Below are 22302 nucleotides of genomic sequence, written 5' to 3'. Positions count from 1 at the left end.
TACCCAGCCATCTATCCAGACCCATTTCCACTCCCCTATCAATCTACCCATTCCAGCCATCCACTTAATCCCCAGTGGTCATGACCCCCACCCCTGTGCTCAAGCTGCGGGTCTGCTGCTCGGGGATAGATTAGGTCCACGAGATCCCAGATGGTGGCAAGCAGGAGACTAACAAAATCATCTCAGAGACATGTGTGGGTTTCAGAGGGCAAGGTCCAGCATTCCCTCCCTCAACAACGATGGCGGGAGAGGAGTGACTCGGTGGGTGGACAAGTCAGAGGACATGTAGCAGTTAACAGGCAATGACAGCAGCTCATAAGAAAGATCGTGGAGGTCTGCAGGAGGCAGCTGAGTTTGCAGTAGGCTTCAGCTGGCACTTGTGATGGGAGTGAGGTAAGACACGGGGATAGGACAAGGCCAGAGAAACAGGATCTGCAGGCCTGGAGGCTGGGGCCATGGGGAAGATGCCAGTCTGCTGAACAGCCTTAACGGGATAGTGTGAAAGGGGTCTGCAAGAGGCACATCCACGCATTTTGCTCTCTGGACCTGCTTCTATGTAGGGTCCTTCTGGGCTGGCTGTAGTTCTAAGGTGTGGTGGGAGGTAGCCTGTGAGGGGAGGATTGGAGGTGGGACCGGAAGGTGGGGGAGGAAAAGTAAACATCTCAGACCGGATGTGGACTGAGGGGGGGGGGCTTTGTGAGGGGCTGTGTGGGGTCTTTCTCTCCCTTGTGGCCGAGGCAACCGAAGCTCAGGACAGGCAGGGGAGGCTCCACTGCCCGATGCAGCACCAGCTCCAGGGTGTTCTAGGTTTCGGGAACTTCTGATAGCTGGGGCGTCAGCTTTCCAGGCCTGCAGCACATGATGCCCTTAGATCCGGCAGCATCACACCACTAAGACTGGGTATTGGAGGCCCAGGGGAGCAGGCTGGTACCCTAAGGGCTCCTTGCATCATTTCTGGAGGTAACAGCCTTTGCTTTGTTGCGCAGGAAGAAGAGTGACAGCTGGATGAACAATGCCACCCCTAGGCCAGTATCCACAAGGCTAGCTTTAAGATTGCTCCCTTACTCCCTGCTAGAGGCAAAGTTAGCGTCTGGTCCCAGGAAGCATGGGGTGTTGTGAGCACAGAATCCCTCCCTGGTCAGCCCTAACATTTGCCAACAAGAGCTGGACAGGAGCACACTGAGCTGCTCCTGCCTGACTCCCCCTCTGACCATGTCCATTGCTGTCATGTCCAGGTAAGGAACTCAGTGTTACCCTTGATCACAGGATAGCAGTCTGACCTCAAGAGAGTCAGGGAATCTTAGAGGGAGGGTGGGGTGATTTCTACCACTGGCCTAGATCTTGGGACACTCCTTTTGCTGGAGCTGGACCTGACCCCTGCTTTAGGAACAAGTCAGTCCACATTTGAAGATGGGCTTGGAGGTCTTCTAGAATCCCCAGAGCACCCAACAGAAAGCTCTGCTCCTTCTTTTAGTGTTTGGGTGAAGGAGAAAGGAGAGAGGTACTTGATAGGGAGCCAGAGACAGTGACATGCCCTGGTTTAAGAGGCCATATCCTTAGTTTGATTTTCCATTTGGACTCATATTCAAAAGAAACCAAGTGCAAATCAGCCCCTTCCAGACAGGCTGAGGTACTAGTCCTTATATGAGCTGTGACAGAGGCTAATTTGAGAGGTGAGCCTCACACAGGTGTCTTACCTAGGAATAGAGAGCTGGACTAGCCTGTGTGACCTCTTTGGGTCGTCTCTACATCCTTGAAACTGAAGAGTGATGGACACTCCTTCCTGTGGGTTAAAGGAGATTTGTTTATGAGTACCACCCTAATCCCTCACTGAACACCACTCACTCTTAGGTCACTAAGGGTATTCTTTATGTCAAAGATGGTTGAAAAGTGTCACTGCTCTGCAACCACTAACCATTTTGACTTTCCTGTGCCTACACAAGTTCAAGAGCAGTGTCTTAGTTAAGGTTACTACTGCTATGATGAAACACCATGACCAAAAGCAACTTGGGGAGGAAAGGATTTATTTCACTCACAATTCCTTATAACAGTTCATCAAGTAGTGAGGGTAGAAACCTGGAGGCAGGAATGATGCAGAGGCCATGAAGGGGAGCTGCTTACTGGCTTGCTACCCATAGCTTGCTCAGCCTGCTTCCTTAAGAGAACCCAGGACTACCAGGCAAGGGGTGGCACCTCCCACAATGTGCTGCATCCTCACCCATCAATCACTAATTATGAAAATGCCTCATAGGCCTGTCTACAACCCGATCTTATGGAGTGATTTTCTTAATTGAGGTTCCCTCCTCTCAGATGACTTTAGCTTGTGTCAAGATGATGTAAAACTAACCAGCACAAGCAGAGAGAGAGCCATCCCCAAGCTCTCCACCATGCTGCTCAGGAGTTATGGGGGTCCTCCTCCTCAATCATTACTGAAAGCTATTGGGGTGACTCAGGAGTTATTGAGGCCCCCAGTTTCCTACTCAATGGGGAAAGGGACACAAGCTCTCCAGATGTCAACTGTTGTTGCACAAGGGCTACACAACCTCCCTGGCTTTTCTTAGGATTTTGTGTAGAGAGATGGTTGCAATGACATCACAGCGTGTAGCTCCCCACTAGTCACAGGGCATGCCCACCCTGTGACTTGGAAAGAGGAACCTGTCACCAGTTTGCACGTGGCTGGCATACACCAGCAATTTCCCAAGGGCATTTCAGCTAAGCCACCAGTTGGAGCAGAGATCTGGGTTCTGCTGAGGAAACCACAGGGTGGACCATAGCCTGGTTTCAGTTCTCCTTTGCTGGTCCTTTTGAAATGTTTGTTATTGAAAGAGTTTGTGGAGAAATTGCAAAAATAAAGTGCTTGAGAAAGAAGCAGTAATTTGCTTGTTCAACTCATTAATCAAGCTTGGAAATTCCTAGATGGACTCTTGAGTACAGAGAGATCAATCATGGTTTGCATGGGACCGAGGGATTTCAAGGAGCTCTCAACAAGCGGGTCAACCTTCTTTAGTGTAAACATTGCCTTCACCACAAAGCTCCAATAGACATGCTGACCAGCCAATCAGAGCCTTCTCTGTTTTTGTTTGTTTGTTTGTAACCCTACAAACAGCACCTCTGATTCACAGTACAGGAAGGAGACCATACCAGGTACTCTCTGGCTTGCAGAGAGCATGTCTCTAAAGAGCCTTGGCAGGGACTGTGTTTCTAAGTGTGCACACACACCCATGCATTCACAAGCCTTCAAGCCCACCCACCTGTCCCCAGAATGACAGGGTCAGGGTGCTAGGAGGATGGAAAGGAATACCATGTGGCCAGGCCTATGCCATAGCCAGTGTTCTGCTCCACAGGTCAGAGAGCCAGCACCTCAAAGATGACTATGGGGAGGAAGAAGGCTGAGGAGAAGGCATTTACATATCATAAATGTTTAATTTCACCAGTGTTTCTCCCATACCGTGCATACTGGGATGAGTTTTATACATTCTGCCCATGTCTCAGTACCCTTCAGCAAGGTTAATCTTGTCCTAATGCAAGTTTAAAAATTAAATCCACTTTGGTGAACAAATGTCCTATGCAGTCTCATCCCATTCTTTTACCCAGAGTAAATATGTTTGTGCTGTGACTCCAAAAACAGAGCTCCAGGGCGGATGGCACACAGGGTCCACGGAGTTGCAAGCTCTCGGTCGCTGCATCCACGGTGCTTGGCTCATGCATTATATATGAAAGCCCCGTTCCACGACTGCCACGGTGCAGGCGTGTGGGCAGAGACCTGTCAGCGTGTTTAAATCAAGAGCAAGGTAGCTTGTGTTCTGGGCCCCGGGAACAAAAGGCCGGAAATGGATTTGGGGTTTTAAGAATGTCTAGGTTAACTCAGGTGGGGTCCTACTCTTGGATTTTTCTAGTTTGTTCACAGGCTTTAAAAACATAGCAAACTAAGCAAGAACAATCATAGAGACAGAATAAAACCCCAGGAAAGCGGCAGCCTTGTCTGTCTGATTTGCCTTGCCAGTGCTTTAGAAGGTGAACATGACCTTCATCCCAGGCAGAGTGGGTAGAGGATATCACGAGATCTGTTTGCTCCATACTTTCCTAGGGCTTGTAGACTCAATTAAGATATTAAAAACAGGACTCAGGGAGCAGAGTTCCTCCTCGGTGCTCTGTCTTTGTGTCTCCAGCAAGCAGTCCAGCACAGACTCCCTGTGTCTTAGGGATGCAGGAATGGTGTGAAGAGATCCCCTGCCTCAGGAGATATAAATTCCAATTTTCTGTGACACAGACTATTATGCTGCAAGCACTGGTCATCTGTCTTCGAGGGCCTGGCAGGTGCTTTGTGCCCCGTTATTATCTCTGGGAAATTAAAACAGACCATGGGTGAGGAATGCTTCCTGTGGAGCCCCAGGTGACTCTGTCTCATGGTCTGGGCTGACCTCAGCAACTACCTCTGAGAGTTTTGCTTCTGGGAAGCTGGCACTGCTGGATACCCTCCCTCATCCCGTCTGGGCCCCTCCCCTCAGGGCTGCTGAGCATGTCTCAATACTACATAGCTGGAAAGAGGCTCTCTAAAGACAGGTCACAACAGCCTGGCCTCCTGACAGAGGAAGGGAAGGAGGGGGAAGAGAGAGAAGGGAGAAAGAAGGGAGAGGGAGGAGAAGAGAAAAAAGGCAGAAGGAAAGCAAGGAATCCTCCCACCCTGTAACCCTGGACAAAAGTTGACACTCTCTTCAAGTCTTCAGTATTGGAATTGGGAAGATGGCTTAGTCAGTAAAGGGCTTGCTTGCAAGCACGAGGACTTGAGTTTAATCCCCAGAACCCACATAAAAGACACACACACACACACACACACACACACACACACACACACACACACACAGAGAGAGAGAGAGAGAGAGAGAGAGAGAGAGAGAGAGAGGAGCTGGTTATTGTGCCACGTGCTTATAATTCCAACATAATGGAGATGAAGACAAGCAGATCCCTGGGGCTCACTAGCCAGTCTGGTTAGCCTACCAGGAAAGCTTCAGCCAAAATCCAAGATGGTGGCTAGCAAGGTGGCTCACTGGGTAAAGGTATTTGCCACCAAGTAGGACAACCTGGCTTCAATCCTGAACCCACACAGTAGAAGGAGAGAAACAGCCAACGTCCACAACTTGTCTTCTGACCTCCTTAGGAACAATATGGCATGTGAGTGCAGACATGTACACACACACACACACACACACACACACACACACACACACACACACACACACACCATTAAAGGAAAACAAGCAAACAGAGGCTGGACATTGTGTGATTGTCTTTAATCCCAGCAGTGAGGACACAGAGACAGGTAGATATCTGAGTTTGAGGTCTGCCTATTCTACAAATCAAGCTCCAGGATGGCCAGAGCACATAGTGAGTCAGACCCTTTCTCAAAACAAACAAAAACCAAACCAAACAAACAAGAAACAAAAACCAAGGTAGCAGTGAGTGAGGAATGACAGCTAGACCTGATGTCCGGCCTCTACATGTCCATGAATACTTGTGCACACATACCCGGACATACATGAACACACACACACACACACACACACACACACACACACACACACACACACTCACCTGCAGTGTTTAAGGACCCCTGGCTTTTGTTCCTGGGCCTGAGGGAGGCCTTTTTGTCTGCTTCTTCCCAGTCCTTTATTCTTTGACAGCTTTATTAAGGGACTCCATACACCATGGAAATCACCCATTTGAAGTGTTCAGTTCAGTGGGTTTTGTAGTTTTTAGAGTCAAGTGTCATCAGCACATTCTATAATTCTATAATAATTTAGAAAATGTTCATCACCTGAAAGGCAGCCCCAGCCTCATTGTCCTGACTCCCTTTCTCCTGCCCCAGGCTCTGACAGCCACTGTGTACCTTCTCTGTGAACCTGCCGGTTCTGGGGGAACATAAAGGGATTTATACAGTGTGGTTTGGCTCTCTCATTCTGGAAGCTCATCCACAGTGTGATACAGGCCAGAATTTTACTCCTCTGTGTAGCCAATGGCATCCTACTGGGGTGGCTTGTGTTCTGTTTCTTCACTCACCAGCTGAGGGACATGTATCAACTCCCACCTTTGGGCCCTTGTGACCTTGCAGCCGTGAAATGACAAACTCTCTCATCCCAACTACTTTCAAGGCCTCACCTGGGAACCAAAGTTCTGGATCATGTGACAACTCTGAGTGTTTTCCACAACAGCTGCTTGCCGTGTGCCTACTTCCCAGACTTCTGACTGTTGTGTTTGTCTGCAGAGGCAGGGAGGAGAGGGTGGCATGTGGAGCACTCAGGGCTCCCTAGGACTCCACCAGGAAGAATCTCAGCGGGGTGGGGACAGCCAGGCTTAAGGACCTCTGAGATGAAGGATCCTCAGCCAGGGGCAATGGAATAGAAAGATCCCACGATTTTTAATGGTGTATCCTTAGAGATAGGTCCCAGCAAATAGGAGACTGTAGAGGGAAGAAAGATTGGGGAGTTGGCTGCTGGAGAACCCAGGGTGGAGGAGGGCCAATTAAATGCACAGGCGGGAAGGGTGGGGTGAGTGGCCTCAGGCTGGGGAGAGAGCCCCCATAAGTATAGACACTTGGAATGGTTCAAAATACCTGATTTCTTTTCCTCCCAAATGGGAACTGACCCAGACTGGGTGACGAGAAGACCTTCAGTTCCCTTTCTTGAGCTCTGAACTTGGCAGATTTCCTCTGTACCCAAGAAGGGTTGAAGGCAGATGTCCTCACAGAGGACACAGCTGTCCCAGCAGGGCAGAGATGGAGCAAAGCAAGGGGGGGGGCGTCCCTTCCACAGCCTCCAGACTTGATGAGAATGTGTTTTCCCAGCAGAGGGACAGGGCAAGTCCAGGTACACTGGAGAAGAGGGCCATTCACGGTGAAGTGGCTAGCTGGCTGCCTCAGTTGTGATCCCGGGAGGGACAGCTGGCCAGGTCACCTCCCCTAGAACCTGCAGAGCAGCCCTAGCCCTGTCACTTGGCTGGAGGTGCCCTTCCCTCCTTTCCTCTTATGCCACAGCTCACTGAATGAGGAACAATTCATTGCATCTTGCAAGGCTTTTGTCCCACCAGCAAGGGGGTCGGTGGCCCAGGCTACATGAACATGGTCCCTGTAGAAGGAACACACTTTCTGTCCAGGGTCCCTCTCTTCTGGCTTCAGCACCAGTACTGGGGGCCACAGTGGGTGGTAGCACTTAGTTGGTCTCCTGGAAGTGAGGGCATGGAAAAGGTCTCTGGGCCCTCTATATCCCAGGCTTCCTGCCAAAGGTTGGTCTGGAGCTTCAGCAGGAGGCAATAAAGGCTGACCTTGACACCTGGGTTCAGTCTTCCTTGCTCTGACCTTCCTTTAGTGAACCAAAACATCCATTCACCAAAGCCCATGAAACTTAACACAGCCCTGCCCAGCTTCCCAGGCTCCAGGTCCCTCTGGGAGGCAGGAGTCTTGCTTTGTTCTCTACTTCACCACTAACCATACTCTGATCCCACTGCTCAGGTTCCTCCCTACTCTTGAACTTTACACAAAAGCAATTCAATTATAAATGCTCTCTCTCTCTCTTTCTCTCTCTCTCTCTCTGTGTGTGTATGTGTGTGTTCTGTACGTGTTTACATGTGCTTATGTGTGTGCATGTGTGTAGAGGCTATAGGTCCTCCTCAATGGCTCTCCACATTACTTTTTGAGACAGGGTGACAGATGCACCCACCAAACCTGGCTTTTATGTGGATGCTGGGGATCTGAGCTCAGTTCCTCACACTTACACAGCAAGCCCTTTGCTGTTAGCCTGTGACCAGCATTCTTTTAATCCTGGTTTCTCTCATTTAATCTTGGTAGTTTGTGAGTTTCAGCAAGCTTCTGCAGAAGCTGTGATGGCTTTATGTCACTGCTCTACAGGCTTCCCCAGTGTGAGACCCCTGCAGGGGAGTGACCATTCTGCAGCAGGTGGACCTTTTGTCCTTCTAGTGTGTCCTAGCGTCTTCCTGCTGAGCTCAAGTGAGCTACCTGTGGCTGAGTTCACTGGTCGCAGAGAACTGTGGGTTTGATGCCATGTGGCTTTCAAATGTGTTTATAGCATGTGCCCCCTCCGTGATAATGGGTGAGGGTCCCCACTTCTCAGTATTCTCACCAAAACCCTGTGTAGTTTGCTTCTTTGAGAAAATTTTCCTTCTAGATTGAATGGATAGTGATGTTTCATGGTTTTAACGGTTCTTCTTTGATCACCAGAGAAGTGCTTTGCTGTTTCTATTGGAATGAAGTATTCATACTTCTAAGCATCTCTTGGGGTCACCGTTCTCTTTTCCAGAGGAGGGTGCCTCCCAGGAAGCCCTCTTACAACAATGCAAGCCCTCTGCCATGCATGCATCTCAAGTTTGTCTCCCCTACACCTTGGTGTATTTTGAAAAACAAATGCTGTTCACCATGGTTCATACCAGTTTTTAAACTTTCTTTTTATGTCTGGCCGTTTTCTATCCCGATTAAGGCATCAATGGGCTATTTGATAACTTATAATATGATCTAAGGCCGCCAAGTATTACCATTCGTGTTGGTGTTTACTGCTCTCCCAACATTGATTTTATTTGTACAATTTAAGTCAACTCTCACTTCTTGTTTTTCTATACACATAGTCGGCTTGTCAAAGTTTTCATTTCCCGTTTCTCTATAGAGCTGCTGCTAGCACAGACCAAAGGGTAGGATACACCCTGCTTCATTTCTAGACCCATTGCTGGCCCTACTCTCTGACTGCATAGCCCTGAGCCAGCAGCAAGCTGTCTGAGTGGCTGCTGCTTTGGGGGGATGCTTTGGTGCCTGGCAGAGAAGACCAAAGTCTCTCTTGGTCCTGCTCAAGAGTATCATGGCTTTTCTGTACATTTTAAAACCATCTTGTCTAGTGTCATATACTGGTGGTGGGGGTGTTAACTGTAGTTCATTCAGGGGACAAGTGGCATGGGCACCCTGATCCATGAATATAGAACAGACTTTCATGAACACAGACCTCCAAGGTCTTGATCTTGTTTGCAGACTATGGATTCCTAGTTCAGAGGATGCTCTCAGGCACTCACTGCTAGGGTGTAGCTTTGACACCTGTGGCCTCATGTTCTGTGTCCTGGGTTCTCATTACTGGTTCTTGGACCTGTTGCTTTTCCTCCTTTTGAGCCAGGTTGTCTCCCATTATTTTCTGAAATTTACTTAATTACTTACTTAATTACTTACACACACACACACACACACACACACACACACACACACCTTTTGTAGAGGGCTGGACAGATGTCTCAGCAGACAAAATTACTTGCTGCACAAGCCTGACCTCTAGGCTTGTGAATTTGACCTCCATGAGCCACTGGGTTCAGTGAGAGATCTGCACACAAGATCTCAGCACTTCTTTGGAGAGATGGGAAGTAGAGACAGGAGAACTGGCCAGAAGCTAAGGCCAGTTCACCTGAAGTACACCGTTCATGAATGTCAAGAAAGGGCCTGCCTCAGAAACCAGGTGGGAAGAGGGAGCAAACTCCTGGAAGTTGTTACCCCCACACACACACACACACACACACACACACACACACACACACACACACACACACACACACACTCTTTATAGAAATTTTGTAAAGCCCATGATGGTGACTGTGCAGAAGAAACTGTGTCAACAGAGGCAGTTGGCATATGGGGTCCAAAGACTTATTCCCTCTCTGTGTCTTGACCAAACCCTAGATGAATATCCATCCTGAACCGACTAGTTGGAACAAAGAAGCTTGCCTGGCTGAGCCTTAGCCCTGTTCTTCTTGGTTCAGGAGAGCTGGGAGACGCAAAAAAGAGCCTGCCTACGCTTTCTCAACAGTGCAGTCTTGAGCTGCATGGATCCCATATTTTTCTAGGCTCCTTATCTGTATGTCCCTGTGTCTATCCCCCTGGCATAAGCAGTATGGCTGAGAACTACTCTGCACAGTGGCCCAGAAAAATAGCTGTCCCTTGAAACCCTGTTCTGCCACCCTCTGATGATATCAGATGTCCATACCATTCAGCTGAACAGCTACTGTCAGCCTAGACTGAGTATGCAGGGTGCAGAGCTCAAAAGATAGAAGTTAGCCTGAAGGCAAGGAGACAGGAGTGAAGGGGCAAGAGGTATCTTCACCCATTGGTGTGATGAGCAGCCCATGGCCCACTGGATCTCACACAGAATAGAGTCCAGTGTCTGATCCTTGCAGGCTGTGGGATCCACCTGTAGTTCTCTATATGTAAATGCCAGGCAAGTTCCTCTACCTTAGTGGTTGGTAATGACAAGGTACAAGCAGTGCTTTGGGTGTCACAGGTGCTCAGGACTTCTTTTCCCTTCCCCATCAAATCTCCAGTGACCAGCTCACTCCTGACTGTCCTGGGGACTGGCCTCCATAATCCTACCTAACCACAGGGGATGATTTAGAGCCTGATGGGAAATGAGAAGGGCATGTGGGGCTATGCTTGACTTAAGACAACAGAGCAGGTCCTTTGCAGATAGAGGTAACCCTGGACTGGGTTCAGATGCCTCTGCAGGAGAAGTGAGCCTTGTGAGGCCTCACTGGAAGAACAGACACACTGTTGGGACAATTTCAGGCCTCTTGTGCAACCATGGGCCTCCAGGAAGTGATTGTCTTCTGGGGATTGGGACATTGGAGTTCAAGGTGGAGAGCTGGGGTGCTTGCCTTATAAGAGCAGGACACCTCTGCAAAGCTATAGAGAAGGTTGGGAGCTGAGCAGTTACCATGGGCCTGGGACCTGCTGCCTTATTCATCTTGATGCTGTTCATCAAAGGCCTGATCACTCATGCTGCTGACACCTGCCCAGGTGAGATGGACTCTAATTCCCTTGGAAGCAGGTAACTGTTACCTATCATTGCCCACTTAGTGTCCCTGCACCTACCTCTTCTGACAATCTCCTGTCAGCTCAGTGTCACCCTCTGAAGACAGACTCTGAGTGACCAGCACCAGATCGGGTGGAGATTTCATGGGCCCATGACTGCTGACCCTGAGGCCTGGAGTCTGACCTTGGGAACTTCACAGTGAAGATGACACCATTGTTTTCCACCTTCTTAGGGAGTTTAGAGGGAAATGCAAGGAGCCTCTAATCTGGTGGCTGACACACCTCCCTTGGTAACTTTGGTAAAAATGTACCCCATAGTCCTAGTCCTATATGGTACATAAGGGCAAGGATTTGGGGTTGGGAATATCCCCGATTGGCTCTGTCCACCCTGGGGATATTGCTCCTAAGCATAGGACAGCTGGTGGTGACATGATTAGAGAAGGGACTCAAACAGAAAGGCACAGCCCACCCCAGAGAAAAGAGCCAGCAGGAAAACTGGATGGGAAAAGCCAACGAGGCTTCAACCCTACATACAGAACTACAGGCAACTGAGGGAAGATGGGAGCGGGAGAGGTGGTCCTCCCCACTGAGGAGCACCAATTAGTTGTCCAGTGCCAAATGGTCAGCCCTGTAAACATACACACAAGCAACACTATATGGACTCTAACAGTTATGTTCAGGAATATATACGTATATAAGTATACATATATGCATACAATAACAATTAGCGAAAAAAGAGTCCATGAATTTGGAGGAGAACATGGAAGGGAGAAGTATGTAGGAGGGTTTGGAGGGAGGAAAGAGAAAGGAGAGATGTAATTATAATCTCAAAATGAAAAAAGTTTGGCAAGAAGCACAGCAAAGATAGTCCTCTGGTCACCGAGGTGAAACCCACCCTATTACGATATCTCAAGAGTTCTGCAAGGGTGTGCACTTTGCAAGCCCACAATTTAACAATATTTAAAAAAATGTAGCAACTTCTGTTGGGTTCCAGCTGTGCCTTGAGGCATATACATTCCCTCCCCAGAAGACGTCTTCTAGCCCAGTCATCCCAAGATCCAGAGAAAATGTTGCATTGACTGAATTTCTTAACAAGGTTGATTATTGTTTTTCAGAAACAGTAGCCATCTACAAAGCTCTTTCTAAATGCCCGAACCATGGCAAGACTTTATTTTTCTAAAGCCATTCTCAAAATGAGTCCCTGACACACCTCTGTTCCTTAAGAAATCATGCTTTTAAATGTGTATGTATGTCTGTGTACTGCTTGCATGCCTGGTGTCTGCAGAGGACAGAAGGTCCTCAGGAACTGGAATTATGGACAGTTGTGAGGTGCCATGTGGGTGTTGGGAACCAAACCTGGGTCCTCTGCAAGAGCAGTGCTCTTAACCTCTGAGTCATCTCTCCAGGTCCTGAAACCACTTGGGGCTGAGGGGACAGAGACACGGAGGGGGGAGGGGTGGCATTAGGTGATCTGTCAAAGGACTGCCGCACTGGTAACTGGAGGGCTCATTCTTGAGCAGGCTTCCCCCACCCACCAGGCAGGGCTCCTTTGAAATTTCCCTCTCACCTACCCAGCTTCCCAGGGCAAGGACAGACCTAGTCTTCATCAAAGGAAAACCTATATTCTGTCTAATCCCTCTGGAGGAGGCTGGTGATTCTGGCTGCAACCATTTACCCATTCCTGACATGGCTGAGTTGGCAGTTGCCCTCAGGCAAGTGGCCCAAGATGGTAATGCTACTTGATGCTTATGTTCTGCAGAAGTGAAAGTCCTGGATCTGGAGGGTTCCAACAAGCTTGCCATCCTTCGAGGCTGCCCTGGGCTGCCTGGAGCCCTGGGGCCCAAGGGAGAAGCAGGTGCCAAAGGAGATAGAGGTGTGTGCTGGGTAAGAGGGGATGCGTGGGAGGTACAGCAAGAGGGGCCCTGAGTCTGGTCTTCTGAATTTGGATGACCACCTCAGGGCCTCCCTTACTCTAGGCCTTGCACTGGATGCCTTGGCACAATGGCCAGTGACAGAATCTAGGTCCAAGCAGTCTGAAAAGATCCAGGAGGGGCTTCTCTAGACCATCTTAGGTGCCCTGGTCATGCTCTGAAGCCCTGCCTCCTGGTCTCTTACCAATGTTTGCTCCACCTGGCCACTAGAAGTCATCTAGGCAATAGACACATCCTCACCTGAAAGCTGGGCTGTCACTTTCTTCTCCACCTGCCCCAGGTGATAGAACAAAGGCTCAAGGGGACCAGCTCCTCCTTGAGTTGGCCCTCCTGAGAGAGTGAGACAGCTTCTATCTGGGATCTGCTTCAGAGTATGGTCACTAGAGCCCTGAACCACAACCTTGTAGGGACCTCGTGCACACTTGTTCTTCCCAACTGAGAGACAGAGGTGGTACCTGTGTTTCCTGAGTCAAACTTGGATGTGCACTGAGGTTCAGCAGCAGAGCTGCCTGGGTGAGCCCCATGTGTGAAGTTACCCCAGGCAGAGTCTGGTGATGATATGTTGGGGACAGAACAAACCTGGACACCTCTGATGATACCACTAGAAGGTGCCAGGTTTAAAGCTGATATGGGTAGCCCCAAGCCAAGACCCACTTGCCTGCTCACCTCTGTGGTCCCACCAAGGGAGAATATTTCTGTTCCCAGAGCCTTGCTGAGAGACACTGGGGAAGATGTTATCCCATGGCCAGGATGGGGCAGCCAGCAATGAGGGAGGGGTGTTGACCTCTTGCTTTGGACCCCACTTCCTTATAACTAAGTTGCTACCAATGTGCATTGCTGATTTGACCCGAAGTGGGAACTAGTGTGCTCAGGTGCTCTGTAGGGTCAGTGTCCCTGCAGCAAAGTTGCTTCTCCTGACCCTCATGTCTAGCTGTAGAGAATGAACAAGTCCACTCTGTCCTTGGCCACACCTGATGATGGAAGCACGGCATCCTCAAGCTGCTTCAGACACCAGCAGTGCTGTGCTGGGGGCCATTGTGGTTCCTATGATTAGAATCTCCAAGGAGGACCTTGTGACGTCCTCACAGCCTCCACTGATCCAGGAAACACCTTCATTGCATTTCTATTGCTATAATAAAATACCATGACTAAAAACAACTTGGGAAGGAAAGGGTTTGTTTCATCTCACAGCTTAGAGTCTGTCATCCAGGGAAGTGGGGACAGGAACTTAAGACAGGGACCTGGAGGCAGCAGGTGTTGCAGAGACCATGAAGAAATGCTGCCTTCTAGCTTGCCCCTCAAAGCTTTCTCAGTCTGTCTTCTGGGCTCCCAGGACCACCAACCCAGGGGTGGCACCACCCACAGTGACCTGGGACCACCGTGTCAACTGATAATCAAGAAAATGCCCCATAGAATTGCCTGCAGGCCAATATGTATGGGCATTTTCTCAGTGGATGTTCGTTCTCTCTTTCCAAATAACTCTAGCCTGTGTCAAAGCGAGATAAAAACTAGACAGCACAGGGTCTTTGGGCATGATGCAGCCACAGCTTTCTACAAGGACACTCTGTGAGAAAGGCCTGCCATCTCCTTGTGGAAACCTAGTAGGACAGCATCTCTGAAGACATGTTCCCTTTCTCTGTCTCCTCTGTGAAGTCGCTGTGGTCCAGACCTTGTTCACTCAGGTTGCACAAAGGAGCAATTGAGAGCTTACTGAGAACCCACCCAAGGCCCCAGTGCCCAGCCCACTCCCGTGTCCTTCCCAGCATGGGTTAGGCTATACCACCCTCCAAAGTGAGCCTGGCTATAGTTCCAAAGGTCACTAAGGCCAACATGACAGGGTCAGGAGTTTGCTGCCTAGGCAAAGACTGTTCACAGAGATGATGGTGGATGCTTTGCTCAGAAAGTATATTTGGATTTGCAGGAGAGAATGGCCTCCCTGGACACCCTGGGAAGGCAGGACCAATGGGCCCCAAAGGTAACAACCCCGAAGACAATCAAGGGGTGCTCAGTCTGTCCATGAAGACATGGGAATTAAAGAAAGAGATGGAGGACTCTGCCCTACCCCAGGCCTCAGTGTCCCTTCCCTGCCAGCATCAGGGGTCGCCCTCCCCTACTCCTACTGACTTCCAGCTCCCCAGCTGACCCCAAGCAGAGGCTGCCCTGGGTGACTAGCCCCATTTGATGGGTATCCTGATTGATCATATGCTCTGGCACCAGCATCTTGTTCTCTGCTTCCCCAGGAGACCGAGGAGAAAAGGGAGTACGTGGAGAGAAAGGTGAGTCCATGTGTTGTGTGTCTTGGGGTGTCCACAGCTCTGTGTAGAGAGAGGTCTGCCATGCCCAGCCATACCTAGGGAGAGGGGCCTCAGCCTGAAATCCTATTGTCAGTAGGTAGAGTAGGTGGCAGGGACCAGGATATTTAAACCCTGAGGGCTCACATCCTACTTGTGGTCTAGCTGGGCGATTAGCAAAACTGATTTGAATTCTTTTCTAATTAATGTTTATTTAATTTTTCAAAGATGATTAGCTTCTAAGACCCAATCTCATGTTTCCTTTACAATTGAGGGGGACCTACCTGAGTTCTGAATGCCAAGGACACCCCTCACCCACAAGGCCTCCTGGGTAGGCACTCTGGCAGAGCATGCTGGGAGTACAGAGGGGGTTATCCACTCTCACTGGTGCACAAGGCCTCAACAAGGGTGCTGTCAGGGATAGCACTTACCACAGCTGTGGAGGCAGCTGGACCATGTACCCCAAGTGGAGGGCCTAGGCGAGTCCTGATTGTGGGATTGTGGGTCAATGGGATGAAGCTGATGAACACACACTTAGGACCAGGTCTCTTCTCTCCCTCTGCAGGAGACACCGAGCCATCTCAGTCATGTGCTACAGGTGACCACATCACCTACCCTGTCTCCATGCAGATATTCTCTGTCCCTGCCTCCCCTTCTGGGCCTCTGCTGTGTGACTTTGGGTTTGTTGCCTACCTTCTCTAAGCATACCTGGGTTCCAGTCCCACCTTTATTCCCTGCTTCCATCCACAGGACCTCGGGCCTGCAAGGAATTGCTCACCCGGGGCTACTTTCTTACTGGCTGGTATACCATCTACCTGCCAGATTGCAGGCCCCTGACTGTGCTGTGTGACATGGATACTGATGGTGGAGGCTGGACTGTGAGTATTGGGCTAACCCTCAAGCACAGAACTGTCAGAATCCAAGTTCCATGGCCAATAGGAAGTGAGATACGAGGGATTCTCTGTCCCTTTGTACCTCAGAGGGAGCCCTTCCTTCTCTGAAGTCAGAGAATCAGAAATGCTGGCAGGTGACCTGTGCAGGAGAGCCTGAAGGGGAGGACCAGATGCAGCCAGCACATTCCAGTCCCTGCTGTGTGGCTTGGGACACATTACCTACTCTCTTCGCTGCCACTTCCTTCACTGTATGGGGTCTGCAATGGCATGCTTAAGGCTCTAGGTCCCCAGTATCTGGGAAGCATGGATTTGTGCTCTGCTTTGAAGCTTTGTCCTTCGTGCTATAGGAAGTTAGCCTGCCTTCTTGACTTCTGAGTACATCTCACTGTCCCAGGTCTTCCAGAGGAGGCTCGACGGCTCTGTGGACTTCTTTCGGGACTGGGCCTCCTACAAGCAGGGCTTCGGCAGTCAGCTGGGGGAGTTCTGGCTGGGGAATGACAACATCCACGCCCTAACCACCCAGGGTAGGCAATGTCATCCAGATGGGGTAACCTTGGGATCCTGAGTCCTGGACCATGGGACAGAATATTCCCAGGTGGTTAGAGTGCACACAGTGCACAGCAGTGGCACCCAAGGGCATGAGATCCCTTCTGTGACTTTTCAGAGGGTAGGGGTCAGGGGATAAGTGATCGCTCTAGCAGTGACATCTCAGAACCCAACAGAAAAGGTGTGCAGGTAGTCTTAGGACATCCCTTCTCTTCTCTGGCTGTTAATTCACCTGGAACACTTGCCTCTGGGTCCTACAGAAGTCTTCCTTGCCTCTATTACCCACAGAGAGCAGGTTCCCCAAAGCCCTTCTTGCCTCACTGTGGTACAGAACACAAGCTTATGGTCTGTCCCGTGATCCAGTGAAAACCACATAGCCTTTATCTCTTACTCGCTGCCAGGACACCTTACTGTGTCTGCTCCTATGCATCCAATTTTGGAGGGGAAAAAGAAAGAAAAAAACCCCTGCACATCCAGGTTCAGGCTGCTGCATTTGAGGGCACAGCCCTCTGGGAGAACTCGCAGAATAAAGCATGCTGGGTCATGCCAAGGGAACACTGCCAATGTGTTTTCAGGTACTGCCTGGAGAACACCTAGAAATAGTGGACACGCCCTGTGGCCAAAAGATGTTGGTACCTACTCAGGTGAATTCTCCTGTGCTGCCTAGTGTTAAGGCTCAAAAGCTGAGATTTAACACCTCACCCCCACCCTCCCCACCCCACACCCTGCAGGAACCAGTGAGTTGCGAGTGGATCTTACAGACTTTGAAGGAAAGCATGAGTTTGCCAAGTACAGCTCCTTCCAGATCCAAGGAGAGGCTGAGAAATACAAGCTCATCCTGGGAAAATTTGTTGGAGGTGGTGCTGGTAAGTGGCTGGGGGAGGGACTGTGAGGTGGGGGCTTCTGAACCATGCTGGGAGTAAAGGGGTCTGCTTTTTGTCTCCCCCTGGTAGCCTTGTGCTGGGTCTATGACTCTGAGCCTAGGGTTACCATCTGCTAAAGGCTAATATCTGCATCTTTATGCCAGGTGAGGAGCATAGATGCAGTCTGTTAGCACACCCAAGACTGCCCAATAGCCCAGAACTAAGGGCCCACATCTAGCTCCACTGTACAGTGAGTGGGGACCACCTGATAGAGTCAGAAGGAGATGGTCATCTCTCCCTGAGTGCTAAAGCTGTTTGCCCGTTGAAAGAGCACCCTTGGGGCACCCAGTTAGCCAGACCCTTTACTGTGAACCAAAGGTGAGATGGAGCATCATGGTGGAAGTTTGTGATAGAACAAAGCCTCTCATTTTAGGGCCAACAGGAAGCAAAGAAAGACTGAAAGGGAACACCCCTTAAAGGCATGTCTCTAGTGACACACTTCCTCTAACCAGGCCTTGCCTTCCCAGTATCACCATCTCCCTATGGGCTACTAAGAATCTATCAGTGACTAACCCACTGATGATATCTCAGCTCTCTTAACCCAGTCACTTGAACCCCCAAACACTGCTTGCACTGGGGTTGAGCCTTCAACACACAAAGCTTTTGGAGGACAGCTCATCTCTAAACCACAGCAGCCCTCTTTTCAGAAGGACTCCGGCCCTGTGTCTCAGGAAGTGCATCCTATGTTCCTGGGTACAGTGGAGTGGAGAGATTCCCAGTGTGTCTCAGGGAGCCGTGGGGCATGGCCACACTTATTTAACTGCTGAACCCACAGCTAAGTGGAGAAGGCCACTCTCTCAGGAGCTTTGAAGGTGACAGCTCTGAAATTTGTGCACCCACTTTGCACCATCTCACCTGGAACCTTTAGGAAGGAAAACAAGTAGGGAGCACTGATTCTGTTCTGCAGGGGGAGAAGCTGAGGGCATCAGAAGTTCCATGAGAGCTGCATGCCCAGCGTGGAGGAGGAACAGGGTGAACCCAGGAGGCATGAGGACATTTGGTGCCTACTGAGAGACAGCCGGGGCAAGAGGGAAGTTAAGAAAAGTCATAGAGATGTAGGCTGTAGTGGGGAGAGAGTTGGTCCCAGAGGTGCTGATCAGAGGATCCCTGAAGGAACAGATAGTGCGGCTGGGGAGAGATGACAATGGCCACAGGGACTTGCTGGATCAGGATGAGGGGGTCATATCTGGCATTATACTCCTTCCCAAAGCTTGCGCAGATGAGTCCCTCATCTGGACCTCAACTGATAAATTCTCCAGCTGAGGATAGGCAAGAGGCAGGAGATGGGGCCAGCAGTAACTGAGGGGAAGATGAAGAGGGGATCCCCTCACACAGAGCAATCTCATCCCCAGAACCTCAATTCTGACAGAAGTGAGTGGGAGTTCCTGGGGGCAAGGAGAGGTACTTCTGGAAGACTAGGGCCGTCTAGTGGGTGTCTAGCATCTACATGACACATGCTCTTTCTGAACAGGTGACTCCCTGACTCCCCAAAACAACCAGTTTTTTTCTACCAAAGACCAAGACAATGACCAGAGTTCTTCCAGCTGTGCGCTAACATTTCGTGGAGCCTGGTGGTACTCTGATTGTCACAGTTCCAACCTGAATGGCCTCTACCTCAGGGGTCCCCATAAGAGCTATGCAAATGGTGTCAATTGGAAGACATGGAGAGCATACAACTATAGCTACAAGGTTTCTGAGATGAAGGTTCGCCTCACCTAGCTCCTCACACAGGGAGGACCTTCCATCGTCATTGCCAGCTAAGGAAGGAGTGTGCCCATCCTGGCCCGCTCTGCCCTTTACATGGCTGTCCACACAGCCATGGCCTCCAAGACAGCTTTCCTCACATACCTACATTTTTATTCCAAAGGAAAAATTGCATTTCCAAAAGCTGCTTTTTCTCTGACAAACATGTGTCTTTTGAATGTTTTGTTGTATCTGGATCTTTGTCGGAAGAGCTGTCTATGACCTTGACTGTCAGGAAGGGTTGGAAAACCCATTCATAAAAGTGGAGAAAATGACCAATGCCTGCTTCCCTAGAGCCATCTGCCTCTGACCCCTCAGCTCTGCCACCACCGTAAGTGACCTGCCCCTATCCCAGGCCCATGTACCCTTGTAGCTCACTCACAGCAATTTACATGGTCATTTAAAGGTCGCCTGGGGCCTAGGAACTGTTCATAAGAGGTTGGGAATATGCAAGATCCCTTATGCTTGCTATGTTTCTGTGAGCCAGCAGCTTCCCATGGATGGCAGATATGGGGATTACTGACCACAGGGCCAGCAGTACCTGAGGGGAAGATGAAGAGGGGACCACCTCACCCAGAGCAATCTCATCCCAGAACCTCAATTCTGACAGAAGTGAGTGGGAGTTCCTGGGGGCAAGGAGAGGTACTCCTGGAAGACTAGGGTTAGTTTCTGCCTAGGACTCAGGGAGTCTGGACAAGAGGAAGAAAGAGGTGGGCATGCCCCATTCAAACTAGACCATCTGCTTATTAGGCACAAAGAAAAGAAATAAGGACCCAGGAGGATAGAATTCTTTTACACACTCATGTTTAGCCCCACACCTCTGCTTCAACTGACACCCACACATTTAGTGGCTTAAAACACCAGGACCCATTACCCACAGTTCCCAAGATAATAGAGATCCAGCTGTCCAAAATCAAGACAATGGTGTGCTTTCCTCCTGATGCCTGGCATGGAGCCTGGCTCCCACCCCACCCCCAGCTTCCTGGGCACCCTGACTTCCTTGGCTATGGTTCCTTTGTCCAGCTTCCAAGCCAGTAGCAGTGTATCAATCTGGCCTACTGCTGTCCATCACCTGGAGTTAGATATGGTCTGCTTAGACATACCTCACAGGTCTCCGGGAGTCACATAGCCAAATTGATCCTTGGAAACTGTTTACAGGTTCTGGGCATCAGGCAAGAAATCTTCAGCAGAGGGCATATTATGCTGCCTACAACATCCTACTAAAAACAAAATACAGGACTGGGGACATAGCTCAGTTTGTAGAGTGCTTACCTAGCACGCAAGTACTGGATTTAATTCTCAGAATTGAATAAACTGGGTGTGGTGGTGCACACCTCTTATCCTAGGATGGAGGCAGGTAGATCAGATGTTCAAGGCCATCTCAGGTTTAAAGCCAGTCTTCAATACTTGAGCCTCTATCCCAAGCAAATAAGTTAATAAGATCAACAAAAACAGAACAGCACAATCTAATAATAACTGTAAAAAATATCCCAGCAGTCAGTGAAAACTAGCATTTGAGTTGGAGATATGGCTTGGTGGTAGAACCTTTGACCAGTATGCATAGGCACTGAGTTAGAAATGCAGCATCAAACAAAACTAAGAAGGCATGAGATTTGAGCAAACATCTCACAAAATTGATTCCGATGCATTTGTTAAAAGGCTCCAAATAATTTAGACTTCTAAAAACATCCTCATATCTATAAAAAACAAATAGGTTCAATTTGTTTATAAAAATTATACCTATCAGAGAAATGCAAATCATAACAAAATGAGGTGCTAATATAGTCTACAGCTCATTAAAACCTCTAAACGAGCAAGGCCAAGTTGAGGAGATGAGGGGTCTGTTCACCAGTAGTGACAACCAGAAGGCTGTGGCCAATCTTGAAGCAATGAACATGTGTTGATGCCACGGAGGGGCTGCAGTCATGATCATACCACATACCTCATACTTACAGGGTGCCTTTCTTGGCATGGAGGCACCAGTGTGGCTGCAGGAGGCATGGCCAGGAACTAAAGACTCTCAGACCAGAGTAAATCCCAGTGCTCATCACAAGGAGAATGGGCCTCACATCAGCCCCACAGAGTTCTCCTCAGCAGCAGAGGAAGCATATCAAGGGGTGGGAGTCACCAACACTATAGCTGCATACTTTAATCAATAATTAATGTATGTGTGTGCATACATGAGTGTATGCATCTGTGTGTGCAGGTGCAAACTAAGGACAGAAGAAGACACTGAATCCCTGGAATTACATGCATTTGTGATTTATATATTTGTTATGTGGGTGCTAGAACTCAAACCCTGGGTTCGTCCTCATGATTGTACAGCCCAAATTCTTAACCTTGAAGCTACATCTCTAGCCCCTGGTGATGACCCCAGCTTAGCGACTGCAAATATCCTCCAATGGGTCCCAGCTACCCTTGGGTTCCTGTCCCTCTGAGTCCCTGTTTCCCTAGGTCCCTGCTTTCCCTAGGTCAATGCTCCTTGTGGTTCCTGATTCCCCTGGGTCCCTGCTCCCCCTAGGTCTCTACCCCTCTGGGTTCCTACTCCCGCTAGGTTCCTGCTCCCTTAGGTCCCTGTCCCTCTGGATTCTTGCTCCCCTGGGTCCCTGACCTTTTGAGTCCCTGGTCTCCCTAGGTACCTGCTCTCTTGGGTTCAGTCTTCCCTTGGGTCCCTTTCCCTCTGGGTCACTTTTCCTGCTGGGTCCCTGCTCCTTCTGTGCAGCCTCCTTCCCCTCTCCTTCCCCTCAGCACTGAGGTAACAGATGTATATCACCTACCTGGCTTTTTGAGTAGGTGCTGGGGGGTCTGAACTCAAGACCTCATTTACAGCATTTCACAGGTTGAGCTATCATCCCCGGAATCCATGTGGCTTTCACCATGGCTCAGAATCCACAGGGAGCTTTTAGATTCTGGGTGTTATCCACTGGGATTCTGGCTCCCTAGGTCTGAGCAGGGCCATGACTCTCTCTTTTTTTGAGTCTTCCTGGATGATTGTGATGGGCGGTCAAGCCTGGGAACCTGCAGGATCTGTAGGTGACTACAGGGCAAAGGACAGCTGATCCCCTGGCTGTCAGAGTAAAGCTCACTGTAGAACAGTGATTCTCAACCTTCTTCATGGTGTGGTGACCCCCA

At 49.7% G+C, this 22302-nt stretch overlaps 1 protein-coding gene across 1 annotated transcript; it reads left to right on the top strand.

The window, feature by feature from the left end:
• Positions 1–10746: 10746 nt before the first annotated feature.
• On the top strand, positions 10747–19146 carry LOC100758341 (ficolin-2). The gene is made up of 9 exons (XM_027423040.2): positions 10747–10828; positions 12603–12716; positions 14696–14749; positions 15015–15050; positions 15631–15663; positions 15816–15943; positions 16353–16482; positions 17236–17370; positions 18899–19146. Exons 1-9 carry the CDS (start codon positions 10747–10749, stop codon positions 19144–19146), a joined length of 960 nt encoding a protein of 319 aa, XP_027278841.1.
• The last annotated feature ends 3156 nt before the right edge of the window (positions 19147–22302 follow it).

The sequence above is a fragment of the Cricetulus griseus genome, chromosome 6 (genome assembly GCF_003668045.3).
Source record: "Cricetulus griseus strain 17A/GY chromosome 6, alternate assembly CriGri-PICRH-1.0, whole genome shotgun sequence".
Taxonomy (NCBI): Eukaryota; Metazoa; Chordata; class Mammalia; order Rodentia; family Cricetidae; genus Cricetulus; species Cricetulus griseus.
The sequence above is the reverse complement of the archived record's forward strand: the minus strand, read 5'-3'. Positions and strand labels throughout refer to the sequence as shown.